General features: G+C 36.0%; 1 protein-coding gene across 1 annotated transcript in view; it reads right to left on the bottom strand.

Annotated features, from left to right (window-relative positions):
* Positions 1 to 19,335, bottom strand: part of LOC132325703 (ryanodine receptor 2-like) — a 132,546-nt gene that overhangs the window by 14,033 nt on the left and 99,178 nt on the right. Inside the window, exons 18-22 of the mRNA XM_059843286.1 lie at positions 18,120 to 18,336; positions 17,833 to 17,937; positions 13,580 to 13,683; positions 9,589 to 9,672; positions 6,456 to 6,615 (exon numbers count right to left, since the gene is read on the bottom strand). Of these exons, the coding sequence (XP_059699269.1) occupies positions 6,456 to 6,615; positions 9,589 to 9,672; positions 13,580 to 13,683; positions 17,833 to 17,937; positions 18,120 to 18,336 (670 nt within the window). The remainder of the gene's footprint in view (positions 1 to 6,455; positions 6,616 to 9,588; positions 9,673 to 13,579; positions 13,684 to 17,832; positions 17,938 to 18,119; positions 18,337 to 19,335) is intronic.

Below are 19,335 nucleotides of genomic sequence, written 5' to 3'. Positions count from 1 at the left end.
AAGTATAAGAGCTGTACAGATGCATATTCTGTGTGGTACTGAAATGATTTTGTTCTCATAAGCAAGGCTGTTAAACTACAAGCACAAATCAAATGTATTTCAGCACATGCCCAGTGAGACAGAGGGGCTGTTTTCCTGGCAAACCCTCATTCCATAGACATGAAATGATTCCACTTACTGTCAGATCTCCACCAACACCCTAAATCCACACCTCTCACTATCACAAAGAATTCTGAGCAATTGCCACAACAAATGCTATGGGGCAAGCTTGCCAGCAGTGCTGCCAGAAAACCAGTGAGCCACCACGAGCATGTGCAGCACAGGCACTGCCAGCAGGATCATTTACCCACACCATACCTTTCCTGCCTTGCTAGCCAGAGGGCTAGCTTTTCCACACCTATCATAGCAGCTTGTCTTTAACCAGAAACCATGGAAAAAAAAAATCATCTTATAGAGGAAAAGGAAAAATACAATTCTAAATTGGCATTTACTAAAAAAATAATTTTCAGAGTCCAGAGCATTAGAACCAGAAAGCACAACAAAGCTGTATTCTTAGCAATGTTAATAATCCAAATGCACCTAAACAAAGGAGAGGTTGTATTCCTCACCTGGAATACTAGCAGCTGAGTTCTAACCTTGGAAGTATGAGTATCCTTAGCAATACATGCACAGCTTCTGCCATCTTCACTGAGGACTGTAGCCATATGGAATGCCTGGCAGAATGTGCCCTGACTATAAATGGAAGGAACTAATATATCAGTATAAATCATGTAAAATGTCAAAATGAGGTAACATAAGTGCTTTATACAAGGACAAGATGCTGGTTTTATATATATTTAATGAAAAAATAAGCAACAACTTGATTTTTCCCCACGCATGCATATTTCACCCAGTCTGACTTTCCAGAACAATGCCTCTTCTGCATTGCAGCCTCAGGCAGCCTGAGGAGACCAACACCTGATCTTAATTAGTGATGCCATATACTTTCCATGCATCTGAAAAAATAAGGTCTTGACTTTAAAAGACCAAAATGTCTTGCATTTTTGGGCCAAAGAGAAGTAAGATTTCATGTAATTGCTTAGCAATACCAACTGATTATACTAGGACAGAAACTTGAGAGCATCTTTTTTTAAGATGTTTTTCACAAAGCAGAAGGAAAATTTTAAGTTGCCAATATTTAGAAACAATTGTTCAAGCTGTGAGATTTTTAATAGTTTTTCTTTTTTCAGTATAAATGGGGTTTCTGATTGTTAGCTTTTCTAGCCAGAACACAATGCAATATGAAGAAAAACCAAGATACCCTTTGATTAAGCTATCAGGACATGTGGCAATGTATAGAAGCAAAATGTGAAAGAATCTTTGCCTGTGATCTCTACAGTCAGTGGGGAGACCTAGAAGTCATGTATTCAGGAAAAGGGACGAGGCAGGCAATGTACTTCAAATTATTTTCATTTGCTTTCTGATCTCTAAGCTTGACTCTTTTCTGTCTTTCCCTTATTCATATGGATGTTAGGATTCTCCTGTATGCATAAAATCACAGTTTTATGAATGTCAAAAAATACACTAAGTTCATGGATATGCCAAGATATACCCTAAGTTCATGGATAAACTTATATGAGCTCTGAAAATTTTCCATTAGATTGTGAAGATTTAGTCACAAATAGATGCTTTTATACTTCAATGCTATTTTTCCATTAACTTGTTATGAAAAATTCCTTTAAAGTAACCAAATCAAAAAACTCATGTAGTTACGATAGGATTTGATATCAAAATCAAGGTAAAGATCTTCTCTCATAGCACAAATGTGATTATTTTAATTCACTTACAGCAAGGCTATATTGCTTCTTTGCTTGGATCTATCTTCTGTATCTGTGCTTGTACATTTACCATTTCCCCAGTTCCAAGACCACCAACTTGCAGGTAATCATGTTCTCCCTTAAAGGGACACTGTCAAGTATTTTCATAGTGATTTTTGTGTTTGTTTTTCCATTTACACTTGCTACTGAATGTGTTCTTTTAAGCAGAAATACATGTATTTCCTACCTGTTTTGCTCCTTCTGCTTTCTCCTTTCAAGGAGCAACAAGCCTATGAGTCTGTAGTACAAAAAAATACTTGTTTGTGATCAGTGTCACCACAGCTGTCAGGACAGTTCTGGGAACAAGATTTATTATCTAACTTGTGCTCCCTCTCCTGGCTGGCTGGCTCTGCAGCAGCAGAACAAAAATACTGTATATAGTCATGCATAAAATGTAGCTTGTTATATCTTGTTAAGAAAAAAGCCTGAAAAGCAGATTTAGAAGAAGAAAAAAAAATCTGGAAGCTGGAAGGCATTTTCCTCAACATTTTTTAAAGAAAGAGTTTATACTTTAACTATTTGAGAGTACCCCTTTCATTTTTTCATTTTATATAATCCCAAAATGATGAGGCTCCCATACTGAACAGATCTACTAGAATATTCAATTCATCCTACAGCCACAGCATGGTTGCTGTTCATAATATATTTCCCAGTGATTAGTTCATCTACTTTAAAACATCTGTAAGCTTCTTTCCCTTAAGAAACTATTTTACAGCTCTGCAAGATCTGTTTATAGTATTATATAGCACAACATCATGTCACTGTATCACTCCAGTACCAAAGCATGTCACAGTAATACAATGGGATGACAAAATGTAGGCTATGAAATAAGCCCACTGGAGTCAAGCAGAAGCAGGTAGCAGTGTGGACAACACCTAGAGCAAGCAGCTTGCCATGTGGTAAGTATGCCAGCTAAGTGAGAGGCATCTCTGCTCTGCACCCAGAAAGGAGCACCTTGCTCTTCTGCTCTCTTCTCAGGGGTTTTAATAAATGGCATTTGTTATCTGTATATCGTAAAAACTCCTGCAACTCAGCTGTTGGTCTTTTTTTCCAGAAGAAAAAGAAGTATTTGAAAAGAGAAAGATTACAGAATTAAGAACAAATCAACATCAATATCCAAAGCACGGCACCTTCCGCAAGACAGACTATTGTTGAAAAAGGTCATCATCTACCTTTTTAATTATCCATGAGACTGTGGTAACTTGTCTGCCAGGAATTAGGGAGCAAAGTATACTGTTGACCTTGTAAATCTGCTTCCTGAAGGTCATGAATATTTCTGAGCTCTTGCCCACATTTACAATCATATTCTGCTGAAAGCATAATTGTGACACTGCTCATTGCACCACTACACTGCATTCTGAACAACAGTGCACAACTCAGCACGCAAAAGTCTTCAGTCAGTAAAAAAATTCCTGGATGTTTAAAGCATAAACACTCAGGACTGAAAAACCCCAATTAATTGTCTTTCCAACTCCAAATGTGATCAGTTTCATAGGCACTTAAGCTTTTTAGTTTTAAATTCTCCAGACTCTTCTCTGCATGCCTATAACTGTCTTTGTCTTGATAAGGAAGAACAGTTAAATATCTATCATATATACCTAAGCCCAGTCCAGATTTAGAGCAGAAGCATTTGTCTAAGACTCTTTGAGAGCATAACCTGGTAGTCAAAAGAGTGTGTATCAGAGTGTGTATCAGAGCTTGATGCACACTGACTGCTTAAAACTACCTGAAACCTTAACTAGGGGCTACCATTCCAATAATGTTTTTATACAAAAACTTGTCCTTGGCCATCAGAATGGATGTAGATATGTAAACCCTATTTGTCTAAACAAATATCTTTGAGGTTATGGAGTCAATCTTTTAAAACTTTTGCTAAATGGCTAATGCACTAGTCAGTAATTACAAGGCTAAGGGCTTTTAAACAAAACCTCTAGCTGCCATGAGTTTTCTCACACCAAACCATAAATTTTAATAAGTGAGCAGAGATTTAATTTTCACATTAAACTTCGTCATCCAGCGAGCACGACATTTATTAGGAAGGGAGCCTAGGAATGGCCAGAGTTCCAGGAGTTTCCCTCAGGCAACTATTTTAGGAGTCAGTAGATAAAATACAGAGAGCTGTTCAGCAAGTAGATCAGAGCCCTCCTTTTTCCTCTCTGCTCTCTCCTGGTGAGACTCAAAAATGTCTCCTTACAGGGCTACAATATTTTTGGTTCAACAATCAGTTTAGTCTCTTTCCCTAAGTACTGAGAAGATAAGACAGACTTCATGATTCTTCTGAAGTGTTTAATTTTAGGTTATATCCCATACTTTATTTGTCTGATCAATGTTTTTTAGGGTTTTGGGGTGTTTTTTAAAACCCAAGTTGTGGCCTTGAGCAATTCTACTGCCTTTTGAGAACCACAATGAAACTAATGATTTATGACTATCATATCAGACCTCGTCAATTGCAAAACCTTCTGCATCAACAGGCACACCAAAACATACATAAATACAGTGTAAAATAAAAACACTGTGAAGATGTAAAGGAAGTATTTTTTCATTGCCACCCACTCCCATTACATGTTTATGTATTATTCCCAAACCAGTAACACTGGGAAAGTCTTTGACATCACCATTTAGCTGACTTTCCTACTTAATACCTCACTAATTCAGAAAACACGCAATTTAGCTGCAAATTCACTCCAATAAATATGGCAAAATTATTTGTGGTTTTTTTTGAAAGATACACTGATACAAAGGGTAGGTTAAATTGTCTTCAAGATCTAAGAAAATTTATTTGCTAGATGTGAGTCATAAGATTAGATTTTCCCAAAGCTAGTTAGAAATATAATAGGCTAAGAGATGCATTTGATTGCAGAAACTTCTTAACTGTATCTGAACCAATAAATTCTGTTGCAAAACTAAATTTAATTTTGGGCTATGTCAAGTTTCTATCAAAGTTGTAACAATTTCCCAACTTTCATTAGTTTCAAAGCTCCCAGTTGGCAAGGTCCTGTATTGAAAATGATTGGCTTCTGGAAGAATCAAAAATATGGGAGATATGGTATAAATTCTTGAGTGCCTTCTTTTATATATCAGAAACGTTTCTTCTGAACATACAGTTTTTCATTCTAGAAATGAATTGTGCACTGAATCCATAAACACAGGATTGAAATATTGAGTTCAAAACTAATTAATCCCCCCCTCCACCTAACAGAAAACCATCACTTCCAACACTTCTCATGATTCATGTTCCATCAGAAATGTTAGCAGCACTTCAAAAGGCCACCTCTTAGTTAAAGGTGCAGTATTAGGGAAAAAAATAATCCTGAGGAAAGCAGGGGAGTTACACAAACACTGAATTATCTTCAGTGTTTTCCTAGTAGAGAATATACATATATTTCAGTCTGTAAACAGAAGAATTGACTCACTGTCTGTCTAGACCCAAATACAGAACATAGATTTCCTAAATAGCTTACAGAGTAACACTACAACTTCATCGTAAGGTACTTACTGAAATGCAGATATGCAGCATATTTTGTCACATAAGCATACCTGTATGTGATGAGGCGAAGTGCTTAACTTAATATATAAAAACCCAGATTATTTTATTATTTTACACAAAAGTTCTGCAAATAAAATGAATTTTGGTCCTGTAGAAGAACAAAATTTGGCATATGTGAGACTGAAATGTATAACTCAAATTTTTGTCAAAAAACAAGGAAGAGTATTTATCTAGAAGCAGCTCTATCTATCTCATTTTTGCTAAATATAATGACCTTTTATGCTCAGCACAAAACCATGAAATCTCTTTTTTTTCCCCAGGGGTAAACTGTCCCAAAATTTCACTGTGAAATGCTACCACCCATTTATTAAGGCAAATGAAGAGACCTTTCTGCATATAAAATTCACAACCAATCACAAAATTACTAAAAAATCTTAAGGGAAAACTAATGTAGAAGCTGTCTCGGAAAATACTAAATTAGGCTCATGGTATACTCAACTGGCTGGTTTTACGGTTTTTTAAAAAAACCAAAGAACCTGAGTTTTGCTTTTAATAATCCACCGTGCTTTATTCTTACTCTCTTCCCTTGTAATACATTGGGATAACTACCAAATAATATTTATATTCACTGGAGCAGAGCAACTAAAGTAGGACTGGAACTTTGAGAGTGACTTAACTATTCTCAGCCCATGCATCTGTCAGAAATATATCAGTAAAGTTATTACTAGAAGTTTACATTCTTATTTTCCTGGATAAACAAAATTATTCAATTCCCAGTACTGCAAACATTTAAATGATTTCCCGTAGTGAAAGTCAATATTTACATTTCTTAAAATACTGGAGCATGTTAGCTTCCTGCATGCAATTTTCTCACCCTGAGATTTTGGTAGCATACAAGAATACACCACCAAGCTTTTTAATAACTGCTTGTAAAAGTCTCATACTCCTATTTAGGAAGACTGCTTGAAATTATATTTTGGTGGGTGTTTTTGACTTACAAACTTGCATTCACTAGCTGTTTTTTCCTGACTGTGTGTCACCATTATTTCCATTTGGCTGTGAAATATCTCAATAGATAAGTGCTGTTTTAAATGTCTGAATTTAGCACTTACCTGCTGGATGCCATATGTCCAGCCTTGCCTTATACGGTCCCTTGCCCACACATTGTGAGCATTCTCTGCTAGTTTATCCACCATAGCTTCTTGAGAGGGGGTCAGTTTGATAAAACTCAGATCCATGGGTGCTGGCTTATATCCACTCAACAACTGATAGCTGTGGAATAAAAACAGAACTTGCAGTTACTTTTCAGCAAGGAAAAAAAACTAAGAGAAACCACAAAAGAAAGAAATAACATCTATGCAACATATCTATACAAATATATCTGCCTTTGAACATAAAGAATAATACTTTAAATTTGATTACTGATTTGGTTTTGATTTTGATTCTGTTTCAAGTTAATTGAATCGTGATGGGATGAATTAACTGGTAATGAAAGCTACCCAAAATGGTCTAAAGTAAAATTGTTCTTAAAGTATTTCAGTAATGCCACATATTCAAAGTAGTAGATTAAGATGTTGCTTATCTAAATGCTTATATGAACAATATTATTTCTACCTCTGAGCAGATGGCAATATTTATTAAATTCTACTTATTTCCTACTAAAACAAGAAAATATATTCTTTCTGTTGCATAAAGGGATGCTGAGACAGAGCAGGTCAAATGGCCTTAAATTGTCTTCATAATAATTCATACCTTAACTCTCCTTCAAATCATAGGAGCAATTGCTTAAATTTAAGCATGACTTCAGAACAGAAATGCAGCTTCCTCACTTTTTTTAACACTCCTAGGAATGCTACTTTATAAAGTTATTCCCTTCCCATTAATTACAGAAATTTCCTACTTTACTTATGAGCAAACCTTCAACAGAGGAAGTAAAGCATTAAAGGTCATTTCCAACCTTAGTGATTCTATGATTCTATTTCTCCTCCAGCATACAAAGCACTATTTTGGTTGAAACAAAAGGAGTCTGTGGAAAATAAGCAACAGCATTCTCTCATTGAAATTTCACACCCTGGGGTGTATAAAGAATGGCTAGTTTAAATAATTGCTCAATTATTTTCCAAACAATTTGGTAATTTTCTTTATTTGTACTGACAGAGGAAAACCCATAAAATTAAACAGTATTTATCCCCATTTATATCCTAAAATATTCAAAGACTTTACCAATCTTAATTAATTCTCTTCTGTAACAACCATCTTAAAACACAGTTAAACAAATTATTTGTTGAAAACAATAATTTAAAACAACCTGCTTTTTAAGAGGGATTACATCTATAAATAGGAGGTTGAATCTTCCTTCAAAATTAGCACAATAAAAAGAAAAAATTTAAACTAGAAAACAACAATTCGAGAACATCATTCCAAAATCAGCCCTCTACACAGTTCCCAATCTGCAGGTTTCTATTACAGCCAGCCCCCACAGGAGTTCACTGCCCTCACAGTTACCTCTCATCAGGTTTCTGTGAAGTCACTTTAGTGACATGAGTAAAACAAGACATTATTGGAAACAGTGAAACCTATGGAATTAGCACACTTGTCAGGCTGGCAATTACTGTGCTCTTTGCAGTCACACTCCCCTGCACAAGCTTTTAAGAACACAGCCACATTGTTTTCCATTTTGCTAGTTTTGTCAATCCATTATGTGTGAGGTATCAAAATTCTAACTTTGTATGTATGACTTCAGGTTTCTACAGTTATGATGGTTAATGACATTAAAAAGTCTCAACATTATTGGACTTCTTGTATTAGAAAGTATAATTTCTTCAGACTTGGAGATTTAGCTGCAGTTTTTCAAAAGCAGGAAATTTGATTCACTTGAACAATCTTGCAAATGCACATATACTTCTGCCCAGGAAATTCAGAACAAAAATACAGAAGGCCCTAGATATCTTTTCTTCTTTGAGAGATATACAGTTATTTTGGGATACTGAAACTAAAGAACCGTTTGGGGGGGAACTTAAATTAACACCCTGCTTTTATTCCTATTCATTCTGGCAAAGCCACCACATCAGGGATTCTGAAACTGTAGTATCAATGGTATGTGAATCTGTGCAGTGTGGTAAATACCAAAGACTTGATGGACCAGATTCTTACAGCTACCTTTAGTAAAGTACTACCTAGAAGCCATAGGGATCTTGCCGGAATGAGGCACAGGCTTTTGGCTCACAAAAGGAAGAAAGAAGATGTGCTTTAGGTAAACATGCTGGAGGTTGTTACACTGGCCTCAGGAACTGCATGTAACACAAAGCTATGGGTCAGTGAAGGATTGCAGTGAATAATGGAGATATGCAATCTCACAGGAACAGCTATTTCTTCACAGAGATACATTCCTGCAAAGAGCAATGAGTGTCTGCTGGTGGCAGGAACTCAGCAACCAGCACTTACCATTGCTCTGAGACATAACCAAGGAAACTAAATTACTATCTTAAATTCAGGAATAACAGATCATGCAAAAGTTCTCTCCTAGTAAAACTGTGGCATTTACCTTTCTGACTTTTCACATATTATATAATCTTCCTTCATTCCCTGGGCTCAAGGGTATGTTGGGCAGTAGGGCTGTCAGATAGGCATAGGAAACTGAAGTTCCATTATCTCAACTGTGTCCAAGTTCCAGGTTCTTTATTCCCAAGCTCTATGTGTGTATACTGCTGCTAAGAAGCCAGGTCAACTTGGCTGAGACATGAGAGCTGGTTTCAGAGCTGTGGGAGTGGAGGCCATACCACACCAGGCTAAGCCCAGTCCTACCAATGCTGATACCAACAGATCACTTGGAAAAAAGTCAGGTGACTGTACCAGTTCTCTACACCTCAAGTCATGGCCATTTGAGAACTTTCAAAAGGGTCACCTTTAAATATCTGCAGCACCATAAAACACATTGGTAAATTTACTGTAAAAATTCTTTACAAAATCTGTGATACACACAATATATAAAAGAAACACATAACTGTGAATGTCAGACATTACAACATAGCACAAAAAAACCCCTAAAATCTCTACACATCAGGTGACAAATATCTGGAAGGAAAACTGTGAATTATGGTATGTGAAAATTGCTGAAAATTCCTGAGAATTCATGCATGTACATGCATGCCCAAGAACTAATAAAACTAGCAATGTAAATATTGAATTGTTAAAACAGAATTCACTTAATTCACACTGCCTAACAAGAAGACACACTGAACTTACTTCTTTGGAAGTTTCATTTTTTTCACTTTTTCTTCAGCACGTTCATCAGCAATTCCAACATGGCAGCCTAATGCCAGCAGGGTTCTAGGGCACAGAAATCAGAGATTAAGTACTGATAATGTTTTGATATTTAGAGTTCCTACTGTTTATAGGCACACTATGGTGCTTATAAATGGCACTATAAAACAAATGAGACTTATGGAAATTATTACAGCATAATACAGAAAGATCAACACCAGCCTTTTTGTATATGTAATAAGCTTTCTGATAATGTTAAGAAAATGCCACAAGATGTTCCAAAAATATGAGTAAGGTACTTCAAAATGGAACTATCATATAGTATATTTCATCTATGAGGTATCAGTTGGAAGTTTGCCCTTGAAATATTATTTCTGCTTTATATACTTATTCAAACCGCTTACATACTCACTCATACTGCTTCATAACCACATCTTTATATGTTACGCAACTTATATCACAGCCATAAAAAAAGGCATAAAATATCACTTATCCTTAGAATGTGTCTTCATTCTGAAGAAGCTATTATTTAGAGATTTCAGCTGGATCTGGATTTTTTAGGACACACTTCTGAAGACTATTTATATAAACTAAGAACAGGGTCAACAGTACTAATTGGGTTCCTGATTACTTCAGACTTCTTTCTTTCCTTATAGCCACACTGCTCAGGAGCATAAATTTTAAATCTCATTTGCCTCCAGGATTTGATCTGTAAATTAATAATTATTTGTTCCTGTATCTATAGACAATGTTGGCATACAGTCTTTCTTTAGTCTAGGTGCATTGATAAAATATTGACATTGAAATTAATAGAAATCTAGACAAAAGTCAGAGACTTAACTTTGGAGTCAGATGAGAATTTTCTCAAAACCTGAGGGTCATAACCATATCTTTGAAAGAAACTGATTACAGAAGAAATCACAGGTGTAAATACCTTGGACTCTGTTCCAAATTTTCCTCAAGTGAAAGAAAGGTGTCGAACAAGTTTTTTATTTGTTTTTGCCATTAGCTAAAACAATATTTTCTAGTCATGCTTCAACTATATTTACTGCTCTTGAACTGACTTGGGGGAGAAAAAAAGAGCACAAATACTCTTGTAACATTATTTCCTTTGGCAGATGAATTGTTGTTTCAAGGAGATTCTTATAGCATATTTTTAGTGCTAGCTACATTAAATAAGTCCTACTGCTACAGACTGTGAACCCTGATTTAAAACTAGACAGTAAAATCAGAAATGAGGAAACTAATATCCAGTGGCCCCCTCCTGCAAAACACACTACCTGCTAAGAACACTCCATGCAGCTAAATTTCAACTGGCATAAATAGTACATGATTCCTATACAGCTATCACCAGCGTAAGTAGAACATATCTAATAGTGAAATGCAGTGCAGAGGAGCTAACCTCTGGTAACCCTAATTTTCCTGTAATGTAAGCCAGGAATTATCTCTACCCAAACAAAAAAAAAATTCAAATAAGAGTGCCACAAGAGGATAAAATGACAGACTATACTGGCAGAATCTGAAAGACCATTAAAGCTCTTCAAACCTAAGCAAGAAAATGAAAAGCGGCTGAATGTAGCTCTCATCATCACAATAGTAGATGTAATTATCACACAAGACTGAGTAAACACACAGAAATGGGACAGAAATAATAAGCAAGAACAACCAGAAAAATATGCAAGACCAAACTATAAAACATATATAAGTGTGTGCAGAAACAGTATGAGCAAGCCTATTTTAATCCCTTGACATTTTCAGAGGCAACTCACTCCTGCATCTTGACATCTCCTACAGTTTGTAATTTTTATAGCTCATAAAAGTATTCAATCTTACTTAAAATATACAAAGATCCCAGTATATAAAAAAGAAATGTTGTATCAGATAATATGACTTAGATCTTCCCTGGTTTCTAACATCTCTCATCTGGCAGCAAAACTGACAACAAACCACAAAGGAAGAAAAAATTACAGTCAGCATTATTCTCCATGTTTTGAAACTATTTCAGGTATGCAATTTTATGCAAATTGTAAATAAAATTATTAGAAGTTTTAAAATAACATTTTCTTTCCTTTTCCCTCCCATCAAGATTGACAGCTAGTAAATGAAACACATCTAGTAAAGAAATAGTCAAGATAGGTTACAATTCAAGTCATCATCTATGGATCACCTAGAACTGATTATTCACTGATTTCTCTACATTTTCAAGCATGTAGAAACACACTGAGCAAGAGGCTCCTAATCCCTGCCCAGTAGATGTCTACATGGTAAAAACAACTCACTACTACAAAATTAAAACTTAATTTATCAGAAAACAAGAGCTAATACAAAGAGGTAAGGAAGACTTAGTTCAGTAAGCATACAAATTTTCAAACACATAGAAGGACTGAATGCTTTATATTTTGGGTATTATCCATTTAATGGAAAGACTTTTTCTCAAGTAAGCAATAAAATTAATTTTAAAAAGAGTAATCCATAACTTGTATGTTTATAAAACAAAAACTTGGGGATTTTTTATAGAGTTAGATTAGAAAAGCACTGGATACTGAACCAGTAATCATCTAAGGACTCATTAAATTTGTTCAATACTTAGTGGAACATTAGCAGTGTGCATTTAATTATGAGAGCATGATTTTTCTGCTGTTTGAGCCATATTATTTGGAGTATTCTAGGAAAATATCTAACCATAGTGAATGTTAATAACATCATCTTTTGTAGTTTCATTAAGTAGAAAGGAAGAATCTATTCTGAATTCTTAGCACATTGCTCTGCCGATGGGAAATGCTCAACAACTTTCCTTTTAATTCTAATATCTACACGTAGAAAATTTGAACTTATTTTCTTGCTTCCAGTTCAATTTCTCTCTGAATGCTTTACCTCTAAATAATGGCAAGCTATACCTCCAGAAACTGTTTAGCACTTGGGGTCATAAATATGACCCTAAGTACTCAGTTTCACACTGAGTACTTTATTTGCTGTGGGAATGGTAGATCAGTAAATAGTGCAGAGAAGCTGGTCTGAAATGAAATCTGCAAGAAGTTCTAGAAGGAGTGTTCTACATGGCTTTCTACTATAAGGATATAAAGTCCTTTTCTTAGGACTATAAACAGTATATTGCACTATCAGTTTACATGGCAAGTATTTTAATAATATAGGACAAATTTTCACAGGAAAGTACTATCACATGAGAACATTCATCCTTTGTAATCTCTCTGAATAGTAAAAAGCAACTATATTCTAACAGGAATAAAAAAGAAAGAATAGATTTCACGTATGGCTCACTGGAGAACCACATCTATCATCGAGCATTTATCAGTTTGAGAAATATTTCTACATGTTGGCTACATGCAATCCTACATATGGGAGAAATTACTTACATTAATAGATTTTCAATTAATTCACAGCAAAGAACTCACACCTCCTTGATTGACAAAGCTGAGGTGAGGAATTGTATCCTTGTAAACCACAAAACTAGATTTCTTCAACGAACCCTTTAATGTCCCACTGAAATTTTCTAGCATTCCAACTGGAGAGTTTCCATGATATTCACACATCCAGCCGCTCATCCACAAAAGGAGGGAATGCCTGCTACTGCTGGTTCTGTGGCAACATGCACACTGACACAGAAATAGCAGCAAGGGGTCCTGAAGCAAAGTTCTTACTTTAAATATCTATTGAAAGAATCAACCTAAATTGAATAAAACCAAAGAAGAAGCAAATATTTTTTTTTCAAACCTTGGATCTATTTCTTTCCTCCTAGATGAAAATTGTCTGAATTTTCATTTCACAATCAGCATTACCACAATAATCCTAAAAAGACTATCAAAGTAATTTTCAGTGCCAAATACATAATTCATTAATGTATCTCACCCTCTCTTACACATCAAATTTTAATTCGCACATCAATTTATAATTCTGGAAACTGCATCTCCTTACGAAACTCTAACTATAAATCTTAAAAGTTCTAGCAACTTACTTCAGTGTTTCAAGTGACATTTGCAAGTTATAATTTCTTTCCTGCTCCGGCAATTTTGAGAACTCCACTAAGCATGGGTGTTGTCTTTTATTGTCGTCTCTAACCTGAGAAAAAGGTAAAAAAATAAGCTTAACATGCCTCTAAAACTAAAAGAAATTTAAAACCAGTCCAATCCACAAGGTACTTAAAGCTGATCCTCTTGGAATTACTCAAACTGAACGACACCTCAAAACAGAAAGTATTCTGTGTTCTCAGAGCATGATCAGAGTTCAAGCAAGGCAGAATTTGCATTTGCAAATAAACTTCAGATTTGCATCTCTCAAGTGGAATAAATGCAAATTTGCACACGCTATTATCCAGATGTTCACAGGAAATATGTAAAGTTCAAGAACAGTGCATCCTATACTGTTTTAACATACAGCCATAAAGTACCATCTCATCTTCAGCCCCATGATTCGAAAATTCTTCATCCAGTTTGTATAAATATGTTGATATGGATAGTACTGAAATCCTTACCCAATGAAAATAACAATGTAAAGAAAATCTTCCCCACATCTTAATTCCAAAAGTGTTTGTTTCTAAGTTATTTCTAGTACATAGAAGCAAAATATGACTGTTAGAAAGTCACATACAAGTGGAACATGAATTTACTTTTAGTGTAGTGATAGGAGAGACATACAGACTATAATTTACAAAACCCTACATTTTATAAACTTGCAAGTTTGATCAAAAACATTTTAACCTCCTCTATTTTGCACAGTTTTAATCTAACACTGGGCATAATCTAGAAAGGCAACCTCAGAGGCTGTGATAACTAAACACTCTATAGCTCTCAACTTAGCATCTCATGCTAGAGCTGAGCCACCAACCTCTACAAAGGCTTGATAAAATACATTAGTTTGAAAATATTAACTAAAAGACCCCAATGCAATTGTTAACATCTGCACAGTAACATTTTAGTGTCAATTTTATTTGGACCATAGTTCACCATTTGTATTAACCTTTAATGGTGCAAAGTGGAAGCTATTGAAAAATAACATTATTGATTTTTGATCAATCAGATAATTCTGCTGGAAAACTGAATGCTAGCAGTTGAAGTTAAAAAGCCTAATTGTTATAATTTTTCAAAATTGATATTTACACTATTACTTAATCTAGTTTATTAATTGTCATGGAAAAAATCACATTTCTCTATGACATTGCTGACTAACGCAGTTTTTGCATTTTGATCCAAGCACATAATTCTCAAATTGAACAGCAGTCATTTATTTATGTTTTGGACTGAAAAATCTTTACAGTCTCCACGGGGTATTTATCTTGATTTAATAGGATTAATGTTCTTTGGACAGACAACACAGGCAATTCAACTGTCAAACACTTAAAAAATTTAATAGACTATAAAATGAGAAATGTCTTTTACTAGCACTGAAAATGTTCATTTACAGATTCCTAAGATCTTCGGTAATCTGTATATTTAAAAAATTGAGTATAGTTTCTGAGTTTAGATCTGTGTACAGCTAATTTAAGTCTTGGATGTCAGATATTTTCCTCTCCAGAAATCCAAATTAATTTATTTCCCCTAGTGACACTATTTCTGTCCGACAACTACAATGTATAATAATTCTATCATACAGCTAACATATTTTGTGGGTTTCCTTGTAGTTTCCTGGTTTTTTTCTGAGAACAAAATAAAAATCTACTGCCTTGCAAACAAATTACATTAGTGGCAGAACTCATCCATCAATTCATAATTTTTGTGGCTGGGTTTAAATGTGCAGTGACTTTGAACAGAAACAGAGATATGTAGATGCATCTGATTATTTCAACAGCACACATATTCAGAGTTAAATTATTTTTTACATTAACTTGCTATTTTACTTTGCTACATGCATAGAATGCAGTAGTAATAGGACATGCAATAGTGAGTATCACTTTGGTGATACAACATAGAGATCTGATGATGCAGATATGTAGAAGGAATATAAAAGGCTACAGCAGAAATTTTTGATAATCTGGAGGATCATTTTAAAAGTCTGTCCATCAGTCTTTAAACTTTTAGACAGTGAAAAAACACCACTAGCTACTACATACAATGCATCTTGCTCTGAACTAAAAAGACAAAATCTAATCTTAGAGGAGTCTAAACAAGCTAGTTTCTGCGCCATGCCTTCCCCCACTACTCAGTACATTGCAGCGCATGAATTCAGAGAACCAGAATTGGCAACAGTGGCTTAAACGCAGCCAATACAAAACTGGGAGGAGCTGTTGACTCCCTGGAGGGCAGGGAGTCAACAACTCCTCCCAGGAGGAGGAGCAACAAGGGAGTCAACAAGGGAAAGCGCTGGATTCTACACCTGGGGTGGGGCAACCCTGGATGTATGGACAGACCCGGGAATGAGACTCTGGAAAGCAGCACCAGGGAAAGGGACCTGGGAGTCTTGGTTGATGGCAAGCTGGAGATGAATCAGCACTGCCCTGCCAGACAAGAGGGCCAGCCCTGGCCTGGGGAGCATCAGGCACAGCATCACCAGCCAGGCAAGGGAGGGGATTGTCCCGCTCTGCTCTGCACTGGGGCGGCCTCGCTTCGAGTGCCAGAGCAGGTTCTGGGTGCCACAACCCAGGGAAAGTCATGACACTGTTAGGGAGTGCCCAAAGGAGGGCAGTGAAGATGGTGAAGGGCCTTGAGGGGAAGGCATTGGAGGAGAAGCTGAGGTCACTTGGTCTCTACAGCATGGAGGAGACTGAGGGGAGATCTCGTTGCAGTTACAGCTTCCACAGGAGGGGAAGCAGGGGGCAGGCACTGATCTCTTCTCTGTGGTGCCAGTGACAGGACCTATAGGAATGGCCTGAAGTTGTGTCAGTGGAGGTTTAGGTTGGAAATCAGGACAAGATTCTTCACCCAGAGGGTGGCTGGGCACTGGGACAGGCTCCCCAGGGAAGTGGTCACAGCACCAAGCCTGAGAGAACTAAAGAAGTGTTTGGACAACACTCTTGGGCACAGGGTGTGACTCTTGGGAATGGTGCTGTGCAGGGTCAGGAGTTGGACTTGATGGTCCTTGCGGATCCCTTCCAACTCTGGGTTTTCTGTGAAACTGATAAAATCATTTGTGAGGAATCAGTATGACTAAGAAATCCACCTCCAGAAAATAATCAGCATATACTCCATCAGGATCCCTAAGAGAGTGCATCCTACCACAATGCATTAAAGCAAGGTAATTTCAAAGATTTAACACCTATTTTCACTTTGAACATAACTAACTTTATCACTTAGTACTTACCATATATGGTTGAAATAGTGTTCAACTGTACAATTAGACACTTAAAATGTAACGGTACACTAAGAGTTCCTGCAGATTGCTGCACAGCTGGTATGATTACACCACAATTAAAATATTTTGACACGTTAATTTCATTGAGGATTTGCATTTGATTTGGTGGGGAAATTAACTACAACAAAATCTAGAGATCTTATCTGTTAATCATATATTTTTAAGTACTGCTGTATGCTAAAGCAAATAAATACCTATGCCCAGTTACCTTAAATCTGTAATGTGAACTCCTCAGAAACCCAAAATGTTTTTAGTAACAAAAATAGAACACATACATGTTTTTACACTTATATCTAGTACATACAGCATTTTTCTATATACTCTTCACAGCAATATTTCTTCATGAAGCAGCATTTGGGAAACTAATAACGAGCATAATAACATGATCATTTTTACTGATGAAATTTTGAAAGAAATTTTTCTCATACTCCATGAAAAGTAGGAAAGAGATAAGAAAATAGTTACATACAGCACCTAATTACAGACATGAGACAGAAGAAGTGGAGAAAAGGAAAGCAAAAATCAGATTTAATAAAATTTCCTATAGGCAATACTTATTTGGGACATTAAAAGAATAATGTCAGCACATGTAAAGAGGACCAAGAATAACTGTTTTCATTGGCTTACTCCACCAGTCAGTTGAACATCTTGCTCCAAGAACAAACAGGAGGTGAAAAACTCACTATGTGCTTCCTGTGCTGACAGTTAGACTGAAAATTTCAGCACCAAATAGCTTTTATACCAGAATTTCTGTTCAGAAATGCCCAAGTGCCATTGCTTTCAACCTGTTTTTGGTAGGATAGTGTTTAAAACCTTACTAATTTTGGGGGCAATGATGAAAAATGCAGTTCCATTAGTACATTGAAACCAATGCACTGAATCATACAATGCAATTAAAAGAAAATTAAGTTGGAAGGTACATACTGGTCCATACTGCCAGCCAAGTTCAATCTTATTCATAACCCAAAGTTCATGGATGTTCTCTGCTAATTTTTCTCTAATCCTTTCCAGGTGAGGAGGCAATACAATCTAAATAGAGAAGAGATCAGAGAGGAAGAGGCTATTACAAATAAGTTGCTTGACATGCCACCCCAATTTTCATACCAGACAAACTTCATACAAACCAGATCTCAATAAATCCCAAGGAAAAAAACCAACAATGTAATATGTTTGTGTTTAAAAAGGAAAATGCAGTCTTCCCATTGCCATACCTGACTAGTATCTACAGGAACTGGAGTGAAAGCTGCTTGTGAGAGAGAGACAGTGGGGCCCAATAGGTCTCTTGTGTAGCTACGATCTTGTTTGTACTCTCGGCTGTTCTCCACTTTCAGCTTCTCTTTTGGCAGGACAGCTTCAAAGCATGGAGCATATCCAGGTGGAGGAAGGAACTTGAACTCCCCATGGCGACCTCCAAGCAAGAAACGAACCCTGTAAATATCAGAATTACTTTAGATAACCAAGATACCTCTGGTGGAAAGCCTAATCAGTCTCTAAGCCTAAAGAATATTAAATGTTATTTTAAAAAATGAAAAAAGCGGGGGGGGGAAATGTCAATGTTGCAGCGTCTTTTCATTGTTTACAGTTCAATTTTCTTTAACTGCTACTGGTTTGTGATGTAGGAGATTGAAAAAACACAGAAAAAGTAAATTATTCTTTTTTCTAGTTCATTTTACTTCGCTGAAGGCATTTTAAATCACAAGACCAATAGTCTTTGAGAGACAGAATAATCAGTTAACTCAGCACACCTGTAAAGTAAGCAGCAGCCTTTTGAGTCTCTGAAGGCAGAGGTTAAAACCCAGAGTAATCAATCAAGCACTTCAGAACTCTCTCCATTGTGGAGGTCTCCATTCAATCTCATTTGAGAAATGAACCTAAAACCCTGTGGTTGGTTCTTTCTTTCTTTTCTCTCACAAAACACTAAATCTTTAGGATACAATACTAAAACTCCTAAATTTCCTTCCCTAAAATTTTTGTCATATTAACAGAGACTCAGGGGAAAGCACTCTTTTATTAATGACAAAATGGTAATATGTCATGGCCTTTTATTACTGAAAAATTCAATCAATGACATAATAATGGCGCAGCAATGACATAATACCAACATGACATAGCCATAGCATAATACTGAAAAATATTCCTAGAACATTGCCATCCAGAAGGAATTAAAAAACACCCAAAAGACTAGCCTTAAACCAGAAGAATTCTGTGTATTTTCTGTTTACTGAGTATCTTACAAGATTTTTGTTAATGCTGTTTTGGTACACACTCAAAAACTGCATGCATCACACAAATAATATCTGTCAATAATTTCTCTGATAACAGAAACAAAGCATGCAGGTTTATAGTTTTGCATTTTGTAGCATGCAGATCTATGATTTTACTACATTTTCTCTCCTGTACTATCAAAAGCAAAGACTAAAGGAGTGT

This window comes from Haemorhous mexicanus, chromosome 3 (assembly GCF_027477595.1).
Source record: "Haemorhous mexicanus isolate bHaeMex1 chromosome 3, bHaeMex1.pri, whole genome shotgun sequence".
Classification (NCBI taxonomy): Eukaryota; Metazoa; Chordata; class Aves; order Passeriformes; family Fringillidae; genus Haemorhous; species Haemorhous mexicanus.
This window is presented reverse-complemented; position numbering and strand designations above follow the sequence as displayed.